The sequence below is a fragment of the Acomys minous genome, assembly GCF_964271855.1.
Source record: "Acomys minous genome assembly, chromosome: 15".
In the NCBI taxonomy this organism is placed as follows: Eukaryota; Metazoa; Chordata; class Mammalia; order Rodentia; family Muridae; genus Acomys; species Acomys minous.
In genome coordinates, this window is record NC_140497.1 from 96,754,276 (window position 1) to 96,775,637 (window position 21,362).

Below are 21,362 nucleotides of genomic sequence, written 5' to 3' on the forward strand. Positions count from 1 at the left end.
AATCAGCATTTGGGGAAGGAGGGGTTCGAGACAGGGTTTCTCTGTGTAGCCTTGGCTGTCCCGGACTGGCTTTGTAGATCAGAGATCCACCTGCCTCTGCCTCCTGAGCGCTGGAATTACAGGGCTGCGGCCCCACTCCTTCAAAGGAGCATTTTACAGCCCCACCTTTGGTGCGCACTTGTGGCCATTACTAAGTAAAATCAGGGATACTTGAGCCCAGGCAGTGCATTGGCAAGGCAGTCGATCTGACAGCCCCACGGGTTACTGAGTGGCTAAGGGCTGTGCACGGCCTAGAAACACTGGACAAAGGGGTCATTGGCAACCCACTTGGATAGCGTTCAGTGACTCAAAATGGCATGTAATTTAAAACTTAAAAACTAAGTGAGCTAATGTGTATCAAGCACTCAGAATGGTGCCTGGCCAAGAGTGCCTAAAAAATAAGTTCCAAAAAAAAAATTTTTTTAAGACTTCTAAGTTGTTTATTTCTGGAATTTTGCAGATACTGTCTGGCCACTGATAAAAGAAACCTTGGAAGGTAACAAAGTCGCTCACGCAAGGACACTGGTTCTGTCCCCAACACTGAAAAAAAAAAAAAAAAAAAAAAAACTAAAACTCAGTAGAAAAATTAAGATAACAAAAAAGTAAACATAAGACATAAGAGGTACTTTACAAAAGACTAATACAAGCTCACACCTGTCTGTAATTCCATGATCTGACACTCTCACACAGACACACATGCAGGCAAAACAACGCACATAAAATAAAAACATGTTAAAAAAGAGTAATACAAAAAATGATTAATAAATATTTTTAACCTCAATCACCAGAAAAAATGCAAAATAAGCTTACACACTTTACTACCAAATCGCAGCCTTTTTTTTTTTTTTTTTTTTTTTTTGGTTTTTCGAGACTCCGTTTCTCTGTGTATCAGCCCTGGCCGTCCTGGACTCCTTTGTAGACCAGGCTGGCCTCGAACTGCCTGCCTCTGCCTCCCGAGTGCTGGGATTAAAGGTGTGCACTGCCACCAAGCAATCGATGCGCTTTTTAATGATGATAAGCAACACCAGTAAGTACTGGAGTTTGACAGAATACTAACGGGTACAACCGCCTTGAGGAAAGGCCCAAAAGCCTGAAAGATAAAAGCCAATAATCTACCAGAAAATACCGGCAATATCATGCAAGGAGGTAAAAGGCAGCAAGACTGTGACCCAGAAACAAAACCAACCAAACAACAAAAACACAGTAATTCCACTCCCTCAAGGTACACAACCCAATCTGGTAACGTCTGTTTCTCCGCGGTCTGTGTTGGTTCAGTTAAAACTCATCACCTGAAAACTTAAAACTGTGATCTTTTTCTGCAGAGATACTTGAATAAATTTCCTATGATTTCCTTGACACGAACTTCTAAGAGAAGGCGAGGGGTTTGGTCTTGTGTTTTCATTTGCATGAACCAAATTTCTGGAACACCAACAATCTTCGCTAATAAATTTAAAGAACAAAACGCCGAGCAAAAGAAATTTTTTTTACAAAGTTACCAACAGATCATGTTTCTCTACCTTCGGGCAGCTCTGGAACGTATTCCCTCGGCGGAGTTAACAAGACTGTTACTTCTCCTCCACCGTAACCCACTGCAACAACTCCAGCAGAAAAAGAGGAGGGGCAGCGAGGGAACCGTCCCCCAAAACTTTGAAAGGACCAGAGCCCCCCACCCCCGTGAGATGACCCCGAGGTCAGAGAAAAGAAACCAGCACGGACCGCACCGCCACATCCGACCCACCGGAAACCCGCGCGGTTCACCCGAGGCAAAAAGGATCCTGCGCTGCCCCTCCGCACACCTGGCTCGCCCGTCACCTGCCCGCCCATCACCTGCCCGCCGCCGCCGCGCGCACCAACCGGGGTGCGAGCGGAGACCCGACTTCCCCGGGGCAGGCGGGGAACGCAGGCCCCGGCGGGCTCGCGCCGCGACTCCCGCAAGCGGCCCAGAGCGGCGGCCTCCCGCGGCCCTCGGAGCCCCGGAGCCCCCACCCTCTCCGCGGGCCCGGCCTGGCGCGCGCGCCCCTCACCTTGGAAACCGGGGGTGGACTTCGCCGTCACCATGAACTTCCCATCCAGCCGGCCGCCGCCTCGGCCCTGCGGGGCAGCCGCGTCCCGTCCCGCCCCCGGCTCCCCTCTCCACCACCGCGGCCGCCGCCGCGCTCCCAGGCTCGGGACCTCGGAGCCGCCGCGCGACCCCAGGCCGGCCGCTCGCCTGCTCGCCCGCGCGCGCGTCCGGCGAGCCCCCGCGCAGCACCCCCGCTTCGCCCCGCGCGCTCGCCTGCTCCGCCCCGGGCTCCGGCCGGGCCGCTGCAGGAAAGCCCAGGGCGCAGGCGCGGCGAGGGCCTTAAAGCGCCCCGGCCGGCCTCCGCGGCATAATGGGTTCGAGCAGGTTAGGGCCCCGGCCCGGTTGGCGAAGCAAAAGCAGAAGCCGAAGGGATTGGACCGAGGGGAGCGGAGGCGGGGAGATCCCTCCGTGTCCTCCGCCCCTCTTCCCAAGCGCTCGGCCCAGCGAACGGCCGGCTCCCCCCACGCCACCCCACCCTACCCCGCGATCGCTTGAGCCAGCCGCCCTTGCCAGTCCCGGGGAGCAGACGGCACGCCCCTACCCCCACCCCACCCCGGGGGACGGCCACCGCGCGCGGGGATGAGGGGCTCCGCGGCGCCCCACGCGCGGGGCTGCCGGGTTTGGGGCGCGCAGAGCGGGCGCGCGGGGCGCCGCGAAGTCCCACGGAGGGCAGAAGGTGGGCGATTATGCTACGTTAGCGACGAAATTCTTAGAAGGAGATTACTTTTCTTTCGGGTCCTATCTCAGCGAGAGCAGGCCAGAAAAATATTAAAGGCACCATAAATTATTTTTTTGTTAATACACTTAAAAGTGACCATGAATGATAGTAATTATCCGTCGTGCAGTCAGAAAAGCTCCAAAATCGCTTGCTAACCTGACACCCTGGTTTTTAGATTTATATTTGTAAGGACTCCCCAGAAAAGGTTCGGGGATCGCCCGGCATGGTGGCGCCCTCCTGTACTCCCAGCAGAGGCAGAGGCAGGCGGATCACTGTGAGTTCAAGGCTAGCCTGATATACAGAGTGAGTCCCGGAATGCCAGGAGTACAAGAGAAACCCTGACTCGGGGGAAAAAAGGTTCTAGTATCATAAGCACTTGGAATATTTTTTCAACAAGATTAGGAAATAAAAAACGGGAAGTAAAACCATGTCCTCCACCCAGCCAAAACCTTTGAAATTTTTCTAAAAAGTCTAACGCACCTTTTTGTTTTTTGCATAACTTCAGGTTTATTAAATTCAATTTAACAACTTCATTGTAGGTGGGTGGTGGTGGCACACACCTTCAACCCCAGCACCTGGGAGACAGAGCAGGCCGATCTCTGTATTCAAAGCCAGCCCGGTCTACAGAGTAAGTCCAGGACAGCCAGGGCACCACAAAGACACACAGGACCCTGTCTTGAAAAATAAAGACGACAGTGACAACAAAAACTTCGATTTAATTTAATGCATTTTGCATAACAAGAAAAACATTTTTTTAAATATAATCTGCTTCTCCAGTTTGTTTGCAAATCTTGGTTCTTTTATCTGCAGCGTACGCACAGTGTGTCTGTCACTCGCATTTGTTCCTCAGGAAGTTCCTGATCTTTTTTTTAATATTTTATTTCGTTTTAATTTATGTGCCTTGGTGTAAGGGTGTCAGATCTTGGCGTTACAGTTTATTTGCAAATCTTGGCTCTTTTATCTGCTGAAGTTTCCGTCCCGTCTCCCTCATCACCAACCATTTTAGTCAAACCTACTCTCACGTGCAGTTAGAGTTTAAGGACACTGGTGTGTCTACCGTGTCCGCATCCACTCCACCGTCTGCAGATGTGGAACCGTAGGATCCAGCGTTATTCTCTTAGGAAGTCTTCCCTAAACAAGCCCTTCAGGGCCGGCTCATTCCCCGCCTCTGTCTCTCCCCTGTGCTCACATTCCATCCTGCAGTTCCTGCAGTGACACTGACCCATTTCCTCCCTGCCAAGGGTGTCTGGGAATTTCTACTACCTGGGAAGTTTTTCTGGCTCACCTTCTTACATAGGCCTTAGTCTCTTGGGTCTGAGAAGAGCCTCTCGGCACCTTCCTGGGTTGTCCTGTCAGTTACCTTCCAGGGCACTGTAACTGCAAGACTGCAGGGAGGTTTTTGTTTGTTTGTTTTGGGTTTTTTGGCTTTTGTTTTTTTTTCAAGATAGGGTTTCTCTTGTAGTCCTGACTGTCCTGGACTCCCTTTGTAGACCAGGCTGGCCTCAAACTAACAGCACACGCAGCTAGCATAGTCATATTTTCATATGTGTTCAGTGAACTTGAGAATTCATTGACTTGAACCAGATACGGCTCAAAGGTAAATGTCACACTTCAGTCAGGCATGGTGGCGCACGCCATTAATCTCAGCACTCGGGAGGCAGAGGCAGGTGGATCGCTGTGAGTTCGAGGCCAGCCTGGTCTATAAAGTGAATCCAGGACAGCCAAGGCTACACAGAGAAACCCTGTCTCGAAAAGACCAAAGAGGGGAGAAAAAAAAAAGGAATAAAGTGTGAGAGTGAATTGCTGGTTTGAAAATAAATGACAACAAGGTGTCCTTTGTATGTGTCGATATACGCAGGGTTCCAGGAAAGGCAAACCTGGACGCAGTGGAAGAAATCCTGACAAGGCTAGAAGTGCAGCTTCTTGTGCTCTGCTTGTTAAACAACGTAATTATTTTGAAATACATGGATCTCAAAAATAATAGTCCTGAGGAGGGCCTATAGCCCGTTATCCCCAAGTGTGTCAGTTTTATTTGGTAAAGGAGCTTACGTGTCAATGCCCCACTTTAGTTGCCAACTCCAGTGGTCACGGGTGCTCGGGCACTTCTGTAAGTGACATCTCACTCTGTGAATTCTACCCGTGACACCGTCCTCTGCTGCTTACACTCCCCCACAAGGAGGAGGCGTGGCAGTGGGCAGCAGCTCAGGGCCCCGCTTATCTGCAGTTAAGTTCAGTTAGCATCTCAAAAGTTCTCTGTTCTCCATACTGCGTACCCTTAGCGTGGATTTAGGTCACCACCTTGGCAAAGTTTAAGTCACGGAAAACCATGATGTGGACAGCCGGAGGTGTGCAAGCCAGCCACGGGAGCCCCGTTGGTCGCCAGAAGAAAACAAAGGTTGCACTCTTCAGAGAGGCCGCGTGTGTCACCCAACATACAGAGGCGGAACTACTCATCAGGACACCTTCACCCTGAGCAGATGGAGTTTTAACTTACTTAAACAAGTAGGGCTGGGCTGGAGACATGGCTCAGAGGTTAAGAGTTCAATTCCCAGCAACTGCATGGTGGCTCACAACCATCTATAATGTGATCTGCTGCCCTCTTCTGGCCTGCAGGTGTACATGCAGATGGAGCACTGTATACATAAAATAAATCTTTAAAAAACCAGAAAAATGTTTAAATAAATAAACAAGCCGGGCACTCGTTTCTGGGATTACACTGTCTAATTTGGGGGTGGGGTGGGTACAAGAGCCACTGGCCACATGTGACTGCTTATGTCTCAATAGTTTCATCTTCTCAGTCACACTCACACATCCCAGGGTCGGCGACCGTACCTGTCGCCGGGAGCCCACAGACAGAATATCGCCATCTGTCGGAAGTCCACCCCCCCCACACACACCCCCCACACACACACAGCAGCCCGGACAGGGTTTCTCTGTGTAGCCCTGGCTGTCTTGGACTCACTCTGTACACCAGGCTGGCCTCAGAGATCCGCCTGCCTCTGCCTCCCGAGTGCTGGGATTAAGGATGTGCTCTACCACTGCCCAGCTTATCTCTTGGCTTTCTTAACTATCTGTTTTAAAGCAAGAGAAAAGATAAAAGCAACTAGAATTGGTTATTTCATGTAAACTACCCAGTTCCTTGAGAACTAGTAACTTCCAGAATTCATACAGATTGGGATGGCTATAGGCTGGAACCGACAATTTTAAGAGTCCTTGGCAAAAGAATGTTTATGCCCCCCACCTCATACCCCAATCTTCTCCTCCATAAAAGTTAGTAAAATCCACGGAAGCACTGGACTGATAATTAAGTGGAACATAGGTGCAAGGCATATAAACACTCAGCAAGTGGTAGTTATTACAGTGGCTCTTTTCCAAAGTCACAAAGTACCAGTGCATGCATATATATATATTGTTTTTTTGGTTTTTGTTTTTCAAGACAGGGTTTCTCTGTGTAGCCTTGGTTATCCTGGGCTCACTTTGTAGCCCAGCCTGGCCTCTAACACACATCCACCCACCTGCTTCTGCCTCCCAAATGCTGGGATTAAAGGTGTGTGCCACCACGCTTGGCTTTACCAGTGCAAATAGTAAAAAGACTCTGAATTAGGAAAAAATCCTGACTCGACCACCTGCTACTTGTTTGGATACTAATCTTGTACAGGTCTGTTTCTTTGTCAGCCAGCCAAAGCAAGTCTAGCCAAAGAGATGGTTCAGTAGATAAAAGCGTTAACCAGACAAGCCTGACAGCCTGCATTCAGTCTCTGGGACGCACCAGGAAGCAGTAGCGTGCATATGCAATCCCTCCTCTTCTGCTCAGAAATAAAGAGACAGACAACCACGCAGAAGGCTCACCTGAAAGGATCCTGCCTCAACCAGGCGGGAGCCGAGAACAGAGCTGTCCTCACATGTGCACTGTAGCACTCACACGCCAGCATTTATACACACACACACACACACACACACACACAAACTTGAAAAGTAAGAAAGCCAAGTCCCCAGGGACAGATGTGTTGAGAGAGATAAGTGTCTACTGCGCATGAAATGCTCTGTATCGGTAAAGCCAGGGACAAAATTTATTCAATGTAAATTATCTCTGTCCTCTTTTCCACCAGAAAAACACCATCACCTCACAGTATTTCGAGAAAAAATGTATGCAACCCAGATCGGGCCCCTCACTTGCTATGTAGCTGAGGATAACCTCCCGGGCAGAGACCACCCCATGCCTGATAACTCTCCCGGTGGAATCCACTTCCCTTTTTTCCTGGCCTGTATTCCTAAACACAAAGGAGCAACTACAGAAAGAAACAACTGTCAACGCTGCCTCCAACCGCAATTTGTGAACAAATACTAAGGTTAGTATCTCTTTGGCTAGCCTTTATTTCCATGTGAGAAGTTTAGAAGCCTAAAAACAGACAAAGTACGCCTCTGTTTGTCAAATAAGTCAAATACCAGCAGCCAATAACAGCAGGAAGAAAAAAAAACTATGGAAAACACCTCTCTTGAGGTGCGGAATTAAGCCTGCGGCTTTATATAACTCCTAGTTGCTCATGTGAACGGCACAGCACCATGAGATAATATTCTTAAATAAAGCCTAAGACATTTTCACGGACTGCTACTGTGCTTTGAAGATTAGGCAACGTACACAAACCCTAACTCAGGGAAAACTGAAATCCCTGCTGCAGTAATTGCATTTTCATAAGCACTAGAGTCAAAATAAATAAATAAATAAAACCAGGCTGCAGTTTTTAGACAATTACCTGCCTCCTACTAGGATTTCTAAAGGCAGCAGTCATCTTGGTGGTAACCATGATGGGCTGGGAAGACTAGGAGACTGGGGATTTGAATTGAATTTACAGCTGACTCACAGGGAGTGTTTATGCTGCCGCTGGGCTCCACCCATTTAGCACTCTTTCAGCTCCGGCCTGTAGCTGTTAGGTAGTGACGTGAAGGGAAGCTGGGGATGCTGAGTGTCAGGAGATCTGAAGGCCAAGCCCTCTGAGGACCTAGGCCATCCTAGGAGAAACTGCCTCCTACTCTTCCCTTCCTCCCTCGCCCTCTCCTTCCCTCCTTTTTTGCCTTGTGTCTGAGATGCCCATTTTGAGGCGCTGGCTAGAGTCTTCTCTAATTTGAAGCGCTCAGCTTGGACTTTAATCTCAGACAAAATTATTAACTGTATGTCTCTCTTTGTTTCTTTGTCTCTGTAATCTCTGTCTTACCCCAGCCCAGCCCACCGCGCTCCCCTGCACATTCTGCAAGCTGCTGTACCACTAAGAGACCATCAGTCCAGGCTTTGCTGTTATGTACAACCAATGGGTAGACCTTGTGGGGGTTGCTCTAAAGAGAAAGCTCCATTTTCTTTTAGGAGATCTAACGTGTAAGTGACTACATTTTCAGCTCTATAACATCACAAGCACTCGCAAAAAATGGCCACTGTAGCCAGGCCTGGCGCACGCCTTTAATCCCAGCACTCGGGAGGCAGAGGCAGGCAGATCACTGTGAGTTTGAGGCCAGCCTGGTCTACAAAGCGAGTCCAGGACAGCCAAGGCCCGAAAAACAAAAACAAAAACAAAAACAAAATAAAACAAAAAATAATAATAAAAAGAGAAAGAAAGAAAAGATGTGGTATTAAAGACAAATGTTAAGAGGCTGGAGGGATGCTCAGTGGTTAAAGGCACTTACTGCTCTTGCAGAGGACCCAGGTGCATTTCCCAACATGCTCATGGTGCCTTACAGCCACCTTGTAACTCCACTTCCAGGGACGCCGACACCCTCTTCTAGCCCCACAGGCTCCTTCCTACACGGACATACTAGACACACGCTCAGGCGAAAACACTCATCTCATACAAATAATAAATAGAACATTTTTTATAGTTGTTTTTTGTTTTGTTTTAAGACAGGGTTTCTCTGAGTTGGCAGGTAAAGAGCATGCTGGGAAAGCCTGGCTGTCCTGGAACTGACCATAGACCAAGCTGGCCTCAAACTCACAGAGATCCACCTGCCTCTGCTTTCTGAGTTCTAGGATTAAAGGTGTGCACCACCACTGCCAGGCTGGTCGAGGCCAGCCTGGTCTACAAAGCAAGTCCAGGACAGCCAGGGCTGTTACACAGAGAAACCCTGTCTCAAAAAACCAAAAATGATAATAACAACAACAACAATAATAATAGTAACAATAATAATGGCAAATTATTATTATTTTGCTTGTTTATTTTCAGGGTTTCTGACAGGTAGCCCTGTCTGTCCTGGACTAGCTCTGTAGATTAGGTTGGCCTCAAACAGACAGAAACCCACATGCCTCTGCCTCCTTGAGTGCTAGGATTACAGACACGCACCATAAAATCTACTTTAAAATTACATGTATTTATTTTGTGTGTGGCTATGTGTGTGCCACAGTGTGCATGTGGAGGTCAGAGGAAGTTGCAGGAGCTGGCTCTCCCCTGTCACTACTGAGGGACCCAGAGATTGTACTGAGACCATCAGGCTTTGAGGCAGGAGCACGTGTCCTGTGACAAACGGGTTTGAACACCCTGGGTATGGCAGCACACACCTCTAATCCCAGCCCTCTGGATGACCCAGAGGCAGGCAGATCTCTGTGAATTCCAGGACAGCCAGGGCTACATAAAGAGACCTTGTCTCAAAAAACAAACAAACAAAACACATGGGGGCTCACAGAGACTGACAGCAAGCAAAGAGCATACATGGACTGGTCGTAGGGCCCGTGCACATACATATGTAGCAGACTGGCAACTTGGTCTTCATGTGGGTCCCCCCCCCCCCCGAAACTGGAGGGGGCGCTCTCTGACTTTGATGCCTGCCTTTGGGTCCCTGTCCCCTGACTGAGTTACCTTGTGTGGCCTCAGTGGGAGAGGATGTGCTTAATACAGCAGTGACTTAATGTGCCACAGTAAGCTGATACCCACAGGGGCCCGGAGAAGGAGAGGGAAGGGGGGAAGGGATGTGACGTGTGAGCTGGAGAACTGGGAGACGACTGCGGTCAGGATGTAAGGGAATAAATAAACTAATCAATGGAGAAAGAACACACAACCAAAAGATTTGGGCCGGGCGTGGTGGCGCACGCCTTTGATCCCAGCACTTGGGAAGCAGAGGCAGGTGGATCGCTGTGAGTTCGAGGCCAGCCTGGTCTACAAAGCGAGTCCAGGACAGCCAAGGCTACACAGAGAAACCCTGTCTAAAAACCAAAACAAACAAAAAAACATATGTTTTGTTTGATTTGGTCTTCTGGTAACAATGTTTCCTTCCTTCTGTTTGTCATTTGTGTAGCTATCTTAGCACCCCTGGTTTTAGCTGGGTTTGGTTGTAAGGGGCCCTCAGTCGGTAAACATTCTGACCTTGTGACTTAGTCTGTGTCTTACAAGCTCCAAGAAAGCAGCAGAGGGAAAAACACCTTGTACTTTTAATTGGTAACAGGTTAACGGCCCAGAGCTTGCCTTCTGTCCCTTGTTTCAGAAGGACAAACACCATGTGATCTCACTTACTCAAGGTCCCTAGAAGAAGAGTCAAGCTCAGAGGCACAGGAAGTGTCTAGAAGGTGCTGAGTGTGCAGAGGGCGTTACTGCTTCGTGGGGCGACGGTGGGGAGGCCTCGGACCTAGGTGGCAGGAGCGTTATGCAAAACAACGGATGAACTCAGTGCCACTGAATTATAACTCAAGATGGTTAAAATGGTAAACTTCCGCTTATGTATATTTTCCCACCACTACAACAAAAAACGTAGTTGTGATGCCTGATATCTGTGAGCTCCTGGGTTTGATTCCCAGCAGAGAGGAGGAGGAGGACCCGGGAAGATGGCTCAGCAGCTAACTGTACTTGTTGCTCTTTTTTGTTTGGTTGGTTTTTGTTTTGTTTTGTTTGTTTTTGGTGTTTTGTTTTTTTTTTAAGACAGGTTTTCTCTGTGTAACAGCTCTAGCTGTCCTGGAGCGCTGTCTCTGCAGACCAGGCTGGCCTCAAGCTCACAGCAATCCTCCTGCCTCTGCTTCCCAAGTGCTGGGATTAAAAGCGTGCACCACCACCGCACTTGCTGTGCTTTCAGGGCATTCAGGTTTGGTTTCCAACACCTTCATCAGGCAGCTTTGAGCTGTTCCAGGGGATGTGACATCCTCACCTGGCCACTCAGGATGTACACACACACACACACACAGTTAAGAGCATTACAGTCAGAGAGCAGAGCACCAAGGCTTTGAAGCACAAATGTACTTAATTATTCAAGGAACACTAGGGACACAAGTGTTTGGTAAGAATGGGCTGAGCAGGATTGAAAATACTGTTAATATACAAAGTCAGAGAGAAAACAGAATCCAACTAGACAGCCCACATAGGCCATGTTAGGACACAGGGGTTCTCTGTGTAGCCTTGGCTGTCCTGGACTCACTTTGTAGACCAGGCTGGCCTCGAACTCACAGGGATCCGCCTGCCTCTGCCTCCCGAGTGCTGGGATTAAAGGTGTGCGCCACCACAACCAACTTGACTTTTTTTGTTTGTTTGTTTTTCGAGATAGGGTTTCTCTGTGTAGCCTTGGCTGTCCTGGACTCACTTTGTAGACCACGCTGGCCTCGAACTCACAGCGATCCGCCTGCCTCTGCCCCCCCCCCCCCCCCCCCCGAGTGCTGGGATTAAAGGCGTGCGCCACCACGCTCGGCTCCCAGCTTGACTTTTATTCTAAGCAGAATGATCTGATTGCTTAACAGTTGAAAGCATCAAGTAGCTGCTCTGCACGGAACTGACTCTACATGGCAAGGACAGAGTCTCAGAGACCAGTTGCAAGCCACTGAGAGTGTTGGTACCAGTGCTGAGTATTCAAACCACAACACGTAGAAAGGAAACCAAGTCAGTTTCTCCACATCTTGACCTTTGGAAGTAAACTAAATAGTTACTGGCTTGCTTTAGTAGTAACTTTATAGCATGTAAATGTACCGTGTTATCTGCCTATGTCATGAAAATAATAGGACAAAATGCAGTTGTCACTTGGTTTATAGTGGAAATCACATCAAAACAATTGTTCTAGCTGCGTGGTGGTGGCCCATGCCTTTAATCCCAGCACTTGGGAGGCAAAGGCAGGAGGGTCACCGTAAGTTCGAGGCCAGCCTGGTCTACAAAGCGAGTCAAGGACAGTCAAGGCTAAACAGAGAGACCCTGTCTTGAAAAAACAACAACAACAAAAACAATTGCTCTGGAAGAATTTTTTCCCGTGTTCTAGGAGACAGGTTCAAGCAGCAACAATGTAAACGCTCACTGACAGCAGGCTGCATGTGCTGTTAACACTCTGCTATGTAACAGTGAAAACAAAGCAGCAACAATGTAAAAACTCACGGACATCTGACTGCATGTGTTGTTAATACACTGCTGTATAACAGTGAAAACACACTGTTTTCTCTGTGTAGCTTTGGTTGTCCTAGACTTGATTTGTAGACCAGGCTGACCTTGAACTCACAGCGATCCTCTTGCCTCTGCCTCCTGAGTGCTGGGATTAAAGGCGTGCGCCACCACGCCCAGCATGAATGACTCTTAGAAGCAAATGAATCTCAAAGCTATCTGCAGAAGGGGTCTCAAGATCTGAGAGCTAAAGAGTGATGATGACTCAGGATTCTTGCTAGTTATGCCACAGGCTGGTCTGAAGCCAGGAATCAGAGGCAGCCGGGGCAAGCTGGTGCGATCTCTGTGCTTGTCAGTGTCAACAAAGCTAGACACACCTGGGAAGAGGTAACGCCTCTGTGGCCTGCAGGTGTAGCTGGGAGGCATTTCTTTTTCCTCTTCATTTAGAAAAAAAAAATTTTTACTGCACTTAATTCTTTCATTCAGACTATTTAGGTATTTAGTATACTTGATGATTAGCATACACATTTTTGAGGTACTACACCATTTCCCCCACTTCCGGTTCCTCCTTGCCCCACCCTCCTGTACACCTCTCCTTTCCAAATTCACAGCCTCACCAGGTGGTGGCGGCACACACCGTTAACCCACTTCAGAGGCAGAGGCAGGTAGATCCCTGTGAGGCTGAGGCCAGACTGGTCTACAGAGCAAGTTGCAGGAGAACCAAAGCTACACAGAGAAACCCTGTCTCGAACACATTAGGATTAAAAATGAGATGGCGCCAGACAGATATGAATATGAAGAGATTTACTGTAGAGGGTGGGAGGGAAGGGAATGGGGAGACGTCCCCAGGGCGACAGAGAAAGAGACAAAGTGCAAGAGAGAGAAAGAAAGAGTAAGAGAGCAACAGATGGTGGTTTTTCCTTTTATCTTGGGCCCCTGGCTCACATCTAGTGGTGGGCCAGTGATGATGTCAGAGATTGCTAAGCAACCTCGGGGGCGCATGACCTCTTTTTTCATTAATTGTTGTTACATATGTATTTCTAAATACATAAGTACATGTGGGGCATTTTCTTAATTGCTAATTTATGCAGGAAAATTGATGCAGGAAGTGGTTTTGAGCAGTAAGTGTATATATATATATATGAACAAGTCAGGGGAAGCCAGCTAGTAAGCATGGCTCACCCCAGGTCTCCGCCTCAGTTCCTGCCAGGAGTTCCATCCCTGGCTTCTTTCAGTGACAGGTAGACTGTCACAACCTGTGAGCTGAAATAAAACTTTTACTCCCCCACGGCAATAAGAAGCAAAGTAGGACAGACCACAATTTTTTTTTTAAGTCAGGAGTCAATTTCTTAGAAGGTTTTTAGAAAGAACTTAGGAACCCATACACACCCAACCTAACTGTTAAAAGGGATGTGGAGCTCTGCATGTGTGGCCCATGTTTGAAAAAGAAAGAAAAGGGCTGGGCGGTAGTGGGGCACGCCTTCAATCCCAGCACTCGGGAGGCAGAGGCAGGTGGATCGCTGTGAGTTCGAGGCCAGCCTGGTCTACAAAGGGAGTTTAGGACAGCCAAGGCTACACAGAGAGACCCTGTCTGGAAAAACCAAAAAAAGAAAAAAGAAAGAAAGGAAGGAAGGGAAAGAAAAGTAAAAGGAAGGAAGGAAGGAAAAAAAGGAAGGGGGGAGGGAGGAAGAAAAGGAGGGCGGGAGCGGGAGGGAAAAGACCTGAGAACACCTGGGTTCAATTAGTGCTTCTCGGCCCTGGAGAAGCAGAAGTTGAGAAAAGAATGGCCCAGGTAGGTGCAGTAGCGCCGGTCACGCTGGGCGCCGAGGCCGGCTCTAGACCCAAGGGCACGTGCTCCAGTAGCCCCATTGCACATAAATGTTTTCTTGCTCTCTCTTTTATGCGTGTGTGTGTGTGTGTGTGTGTGTGTGTGTGTGTGTGTGTGTGTTTTGTTTGGGGTTTTTTGTTTTTTGTTTTTGTTTTTGTTTTCTGTTTCTCCAGACAGGGTTTCTCTGTGTAGCCTTGGCTGTTCTGGGCTTAATTAGTAGACCAGGCTGGCCTTGAACTCACAGGGATCTGCCTACCTCTGCCTCTCATGTGCTGGGATTACAGGCATGCAGCCCTACACCCTGTGCTTTTTTATTTTTTAGAAAATATTTCATACTCAAAACGTTAAAAAAAATGCAAGCTCATGAACCAGGGCCCCTGGGCCATAGGGCTTCCTCTTGTTTTTAGGGAGTGGTTCTCAATCCTCCTAATGCTTTGACCACCTCATGTGTGGTGACCCGTAACTGTAAGATTTTTTTTTTCTTTTGGTTTTTCGAGACAGGGTTTCTCTGTGTAGCCTTGGCTGTCCTAGACTCGCTTTGTAGACCAGGCTGGCCTCGAACTCACAGGGATCCACCTGCCTTTGCCTCCTGAATAAGATTATTTTTGTTGCTACTTTATATCTGTAATCCTGCTACTGTTATGATTTTGTCTGTTTGTTTGTTTTTCGAGACAGGGTCTCTCTGTGTAGCCTTGGCTGTCCTGGACTCACTTTGTAGACCAGGCTGGCCTCGAACTCACAGAGATCCACCTGCCTCTGCCTCCCAAATGCTGGGATTAAAGGCATGTGCCACCACATCCGGCCTGTTATGAATCTTAATGTAAATACCCCATGTGCAGGATATCTGATAGGTGGCCTTTGAGAAAGGGCGCTTTGACCCACCCATGGGGGCCACAGGTGGAGAAGCGCGGCCTTCAGGAACACCCTGGCTCTCACTGAGCCTGGGAGGTTTGAACAGACCCCATCCCAGACCATGCTGGCAAAGTGAAAAGGTTTTGTAGACCAAGGTCTTTTCCTTCCCACCCTTAGAAAGTTACTCTAACTGCGTGCATCACACTCCTCGACTCCACCGACGTCCGATGGTTTGAGTGGGAAGGGAACACTGCGCAGTTTATCGGGAGACTTTTTCCCCCCTACACCTTTATGTTTTTGTTTTTTGTTTTTTTGAGACAGGGTTTCTCTGTGTAGCCTTGGCTGTCCTGGACTCACTTTGTAGACCAGGCTGGCCTTGAACTCACAGCGATCCACCTGCCTCTGCCTCCCGAGTGCTGGGATTAAAGGCATGCGCCACCACGCTCGGCTCCCCCTACGCCTTTAAAGCTTTGTATTATTCTTCGGTTTAAAAATCCAATTATAGGGCCATTCCATGTTAAATATATAAAGGACGGGTACAGAAAAGCACAAAAAAAGAAGAAAAAGGGAATAAACTAAGAAGGAATAGCCAGTGAAGGTGGAAACAAGGAGAGAAAAGTCTCTGAAGAGCTGAGAGGAAAACAAAACAAAACTTCAGGACGCTGAGTCCCAGGCTACAGAGGTGGCTCAGGGATCAAGAACAAACGCTACCCCTGGGGGGGCTTGAGTTCCGTTGCCGACAAGTGTTCCCCACCCCCTTGCACTGCAGCCCCACAGCAGCCCAGCCCCTGCAGGTCACAGGCACCCTGACGTCGTGCACATGCCCGCTCACACGCAGAATTCAAAATGATTTTTTACAAATTGCTGAGGCAAGTCGTGTGTGCCAGGACGTTCCTGTACTCTCCAAACTACCTTCCAGGCTGAGCTAGAACGCTCACAAGCCCAGGAGCTCTAGGCTAGCCTGGATAACACAGAGAGTTCCTTCAAAAACAAACAAAAAACACAAACAAAGTGAACTTCTGAAAGGCGTCAGTGGGAGAACAGTTGACCAGCATGTGTGATTTCCTCAGTCCAATTATGCTAGCAGCAAACAAACAGCAACACAAACCTGAAAAGGTGTATGTGTTATTTAGGGTTGTTGTTATTGTTTTGGTTTGGTTTGGTTCGGTTTTTAGAGACAGGGTTTCTCTGTGTAGCCCTGGCTGTCCTGAACTCGCTTTGTAGACCAGGCTGGACTCGAACTCACAGAGATCCGCCTGCCTCTGCCTCCCAAGTGCTGGGATTAAAGGTGTGTGCCACCACGCCCGGCCAACCAAGGTAATTCTTTTAAAGGACAACATTTAGTTGGGCCTGGCTTACAGTTTCAGGGTTTTAGTCCGTTCTCGTCACGGCAGGAGGCATGGCAGCACACAGGCAGACACGGTGCTGGAGAAGGAGCTGAGAGCTCTACATCTCGATCCACAGGCAGCAGGAGGGGTCCAGATTCCACGCTGGGTGCACAGGAGACCTCAAAGCCCGCCTCCACAGTGACACACTTCCTCCAACAAGGCCACACCCCCTAACAGTGCCACTCCCCATGGCCAAGCATGCAAACACATGAGTCTATGGGGGTCAAACCGATCAGAAAACATTTTCCCATAGCATTTCTTTTTATACTAATTTTTTATTTGTTTATAAAATGAATAAATGTTCAGGCAAAAGAACAAAAGGGGGGTTGAGAGTGTAGCTCAGTGGTACAGTTCTTGCCTAGCATGTGTGAGGGCGGCGTGGGGTCAGTCTCTAAGACAACAGAAAGAAAAATGTCTAAGAAGAATGTTAATTCAGAACACGGCTGCTCTGGCAAGAGCTCACATCCAAAGACCTTTAATCCAGGAGACAGAAGCAAACAGATCTGAGTTCAAGGCCAGCCTGGTATAGAGCAACTATCAGGTAGAGAAAAGCTTAGGTCCAGGTGTGGTGGTGCACGCCTGTACTCTCAAACAATGAAAGGAAGCACCCGTGTTTGAAGTGATGTCTAATGAGGTGACAAATCAGAGAGGAATTGACAGAATAGGATACGCCCTACTCTCAGGAACAGAGAGAGGAAAGGGAAGCTCTTTAAAAGGCAGTTTTACAGAGAGAGGAGGCAGGTTTTTTTTTTTTTAGCAGGACAGCAATAGAGAGATGGGTTGCAGAGAGAGAACTCAGGTGAAGATGGAATGAGCCAGAGAACAAGAAGAAGCAAGAAGATTAGAGCAGACCGCTGAGTTGGTTTGAGGCCAAGCAGAGCAATTCTGGGCTGAGAGAGAAGCCAGATTGAATCAGTCAGCTGGGAGAGGAGTTTGAGCCGGAGCAGCTGAGTTGAGCCAGGCAGCCCAGAGCTCAGAAAGGACAAGTAAGGGTGAGTTCATTAAGCAGTGAGTCTCAGAGGCTGAAAGCATTCTAGGCCTAGGTTAGATTGTACAGAGGCCAGGAGCTTCCAGGACTAGGCCTAGGTTAGCAGGAGGAGGCAGTTAGCCTCCCAGACAACTGAGCCAAGAGAATAAAAGTGACTTTCACAGCAGTGAACTGACTTCTACTTGTAAGTCAAGAGAAATGATGATAGGCCTCGGGAACATTAATGTCCATGGAACCACAATGACAGCTGTCACCACGAAACAGTGGCAGCAAAGGCTTCCTGGAGCAGGTCCAAGAGGAAACAGGGACGAGCCATTGGAAGCCCAGAACAAAAGTATAATGATCTGTAACTCACTTTCAGGGGATCCGACACACTATTCTTGCTCCTTCACATGCTGTGACAATTTTTTCCAGAGGAGACTCAACACACACACACACACACACACACACACACACACACACACACACACACACACACACACACACACATCCGCTCACCACACTCGGGGAGCCCATGGCAGACCAAAGTGTATAACCAAGGTCAAACTTGGTGAGCCAATGAGTTTGACTGGGGTTACTAACAGGAATACGGGTGAGAGGTTACTTACAGGAGCAGAAATGACTCAAAGATAGGCTGTACTACCAGCCCGGTGTGGTGGTGCAGGACTATAACCCTCCACTCAGGGAGGCAGAGGCAGGCGGTTCTTTGTGAGTTCGAGGCCAGCCTGGTCTATAGACAGCCTAAGTCTAGGACAGCCAAGGCTACACAGAGAAACCCTGTCTCGGGGGGAGAGGGGGAGATAGCTGCATTACCAAACCCTATCCCAGCATGGGTGACAGCTCATAAAGCTGGGAGCCTGGAGCATTGTTTTTAAATTATCTGTATTATCTGTAGGCCTGGCTAGTAATCAATTAAGACACAGACACTTATCATATTTTAAAATGGCCTTAGTTAACCTGGGGCAGGGCAGACATCAATCCTCTAAACTACTTCCCTGCCTCAATCCCATCCATCTGCTTCCAATAACTTCTATCACGCTGCCTCCCATCCATAATCCCGTATACTTGCTCATGTTCTTCATCTGGGCTGGATTCTCCATCCACGCCGGCCATGTGCTTCTCCTCCAGCTAAGCCATGGCGGCCTCCTCTCTTCCCTTCAGGTCTCACTCTTCTCTCCTCTCTCCTCAAGGCGGTATCTTTTTTTTTTTTTTTTTTGCATATGAGTGCTTTACAGAAGAGGCCATCAGATCTCATTATAAATGGTTATGAGCTACCATGTGGTTGCTGGGAATTGAACTCAGGACCTTTGGAAGAGAAGCCACTGTTCTTAACCTCTGAGCCATCTCTCCAGCCCTGGGATGGCTTTTTATTAAGCAAAAGGTGGGTCACACAGACAACAAGCAGCAATTAGCATCAAAATACATAAGACCATGCCCCAACATCTCCCCTTTTATGTCTAAATAAAAAAAGGCCATTTTTATATATAGTAAATACAATTACGAAAAATTATAAAAACCAATGGGAAAGACTTACACATATAATTTTTAATCAAAATGTATTTGACAACCTTGTAGAAAATATCTATTTTATCTTGGTAAACCTAAAGTTTTGAACCTAAATCAACATCTATTAAAGCTCAAATCTATCAACCTACAAGTATCTATCTATTCTTAAAAGCATCTTTTTAACTCTTAAACAACTAAACTTAATTTTAAAATTAACTAATCTAGTCTTCAACCCCATCAGAGACTTGAGTAAACAGGAAGTGCAGGTTAGCAGCTTCCAAAATGAAAAAATGACAGAGACAGTTTACTGCCTGAACAAACACCCAACACACTCTATAACGTTGGAGCATCACCTTCAGCCTCTGGCCCAGTATCTCTGGCAGACATATCTGTGAGGCAGGAACCACTGAGGACTTGCTTACCCTGTCTTGGCAGAGTCTGGCCATTGATTCTGCCTGTATCCAAGCTTGTCCATTTTAGACAGAACTCTGTCTGTGGAAGAAACAAGGACATTTTTGTCCTGTGGCTGTTTTGTCACACTCAAAGCCGTCTCCACAAGGAGGTTCTTCAATGCTCATCATCTCTTTTATGGAGGCTGGGTGCTGCCAGGAGTTAACCTGTCTTACGGGCAAAGAATCCTTAAAATAATAAAAATATTTTAAATGTCATATTCTATAGTTCTCTGAGGTTTTGAAGACCTGATCTAACTATTTTTACCACAAATACCTTTTTTTTTTCTGTGTAGCCTTGGCTGTCTTGGACTTGCTTTGTAGACCAGGCTGTCCTCGAACTCACAGCGATCCGTCTGTCTCTGTCTCCGAAGTGCTGGGATTACAGGCGTGCACCACCATGCCCGGGTTATTACCACAATATCTATAGAATCATATGTTAAACCTAGCATGTATATTCCTATACATGACATGACCATGAATTGATCAACAGTTGACTTGTATTACTTAACTATCTTAAACAATTTACAATAACACTATCAGACTATTGGAAGTAAACTATGTATCAATTGAGTTGTATATGTACAATACCTCATACTAGAGTAGAAATATAATGTGTGAAGATAATATTAAATTTGAATTCTATTTTAATGTATCAAAATTAAACTTATTTTGTATCGATATACAAAATTCTATATCAATGAATTAAAATTAACCTTATTTGTGAGTAACAACTAAGGCTTCAGGTTGAGGAGTAGATTCAATAATCTACTTTATGTCTTATCATCCCTACACATCTCTATACTCCCCTTTCTTTCTTTACAACCCCTATCTCTATACCTTTTAATGACAATATATATCTATAGTCCAAGAAAGCAACCAAAAACCTACCCAACCCCCCTTAAAGGGGCGTCTTTCTCTTAAAGTTTTCAAGCTGAATAGGGGCAGAGAATACCTGTAGGGGGCCCAGATTAAAAAGAAAAATGGTTACACAAGCTGGGAAGAGTATTCGTGGTCCAGTCTCTAATGTTGAGAAAGTCCAGGCTTAATATTATTCCTGTGTGGGACAGTCTGAAATGCTGGACCAATTTGGATCAGGAGCCTTCTTTGAAGCTGTTGGGTTTTTTGTTGTTGTTTTGTTTTTTGTTCTTTGTTTTGATGAGGAACAGCAACTTGGGGCTGGAACATGAAGGATGCAGGGTGTCAGCGTCTCAGCATGCTCAAGGCATGAATCCTGTCAGGTCTGATCAAAATGCATCAGACCATCCCCCAACATCGGAGCCTACTACAAAGCCTGCTGGGAGCTCTCCAGGTTAGGAAGTGTCCTTTCTAGGTACCTCAGCTGGCCTAAACCTCTTCCAGGCACCTTGGCTGGCTTCTGCTGCTGCTGCTGCTGCATCTGCTGCTACTGCTGCTGCTTCTGCCTCTGCTTCTGCCGCTGCATCTGCTGCATCTGCTGCTGCTGCTGCATCTGCTGCATCTGCTGCCGCCGCCGCCGCCTCTGGTGTTGCTGCTGCCGCCGCTGCTGCTGCTGCCGCCGCCGCTGCTGCTTCATCTGCTGCTGCTGCTGCTGCTTCCAGTGGTGGTGCTGCTGCTGCTGCTTCTGCTGCTGCCGCTGCTGCCTCTGATGTTGCTGCTGCTGCTTTTGCTTCTGGTGTTGCTGCTGCTGCTACTTCTGCTTCTGCTGCTGCTGCTGCTGATTTTGCTGCTGCTGCTGCTGCTGATTTTGCTGCTGCTTCTGCTTTTGCTGCTTCTGCTGCCGCTTCTGCTTTTGCTGCTTCTGCTGCTGCTGCTGCTGCTGCTGCTGCTGCTGCTGATTGATTGATTCTGATGGATTCTGATGCATTCTTCCAGACAGCTGGTCTGTTCTCTGTGTCTTCTTTGCAGCTTTTCTCTTCTTTACAATAAAGCTTCTGACTTAGTCCGAGAGAGGCTCTCAGCTTTTACTATTTACTCTGGCAAGGCTAACTAGCGAATCTGGTTGGTTTCAGGAACTTCCTGGAAATATTTCCAGTTTACTCTCCTGCTTTAGGAGCTTTCCTGAGGGATGGAATGTGTCAATGTCAAAGAAACTGTTGCACAGCAGGAGGCTCCTGGTTTGAGGCCCATCATTCACAGGACAGTGCAGAGCTGTTTGTAAACTCCAATCCTAAGGGATCAGTGCTCTCCTCTGAGCACTTTAGGGCAAACATGTGGTATATACACATAC

General features: G+C 47.8%; 1 protein-coding gene across 14 annotated transcripts in view; it reads right to left on the bottom strand.

Moving 5' to 3' along the window:
* EVI5 (ecotropic viral integration site 5) overlaps positions 1-16,200 on the bottom strand; it is a 151,531-nt gene extending 135,331 nt beyond the window's left edge. For 7 of the 14 annotated variants that reach the window (XM_084758771.1, XM_084758760.1, XM_084758762.1 and 4 more), the window contains exon 1: positions 7,574-7,650. In XM_084758771.1, coding sequence (XP_084614897.1) covers positions 7,574-7,624 — 51 coding nt within the window. In that variant the 5' untranslated portion in view covers positions 7,625-7,650. Of the gene's footprint in view, positions 1-2,063; positions 2,213-7,573; positions 7,657-16,181 lie in introns of those variants that run through there. The other 7 variants (XM_084758770.1, XM_084758761.1, XM_084758768.1 and 4 more) reach the window with 7 other exon arrangements.
* Between the last annotated feature and the right edge of the window lie 5,162 nt (positions 16,201-21,362).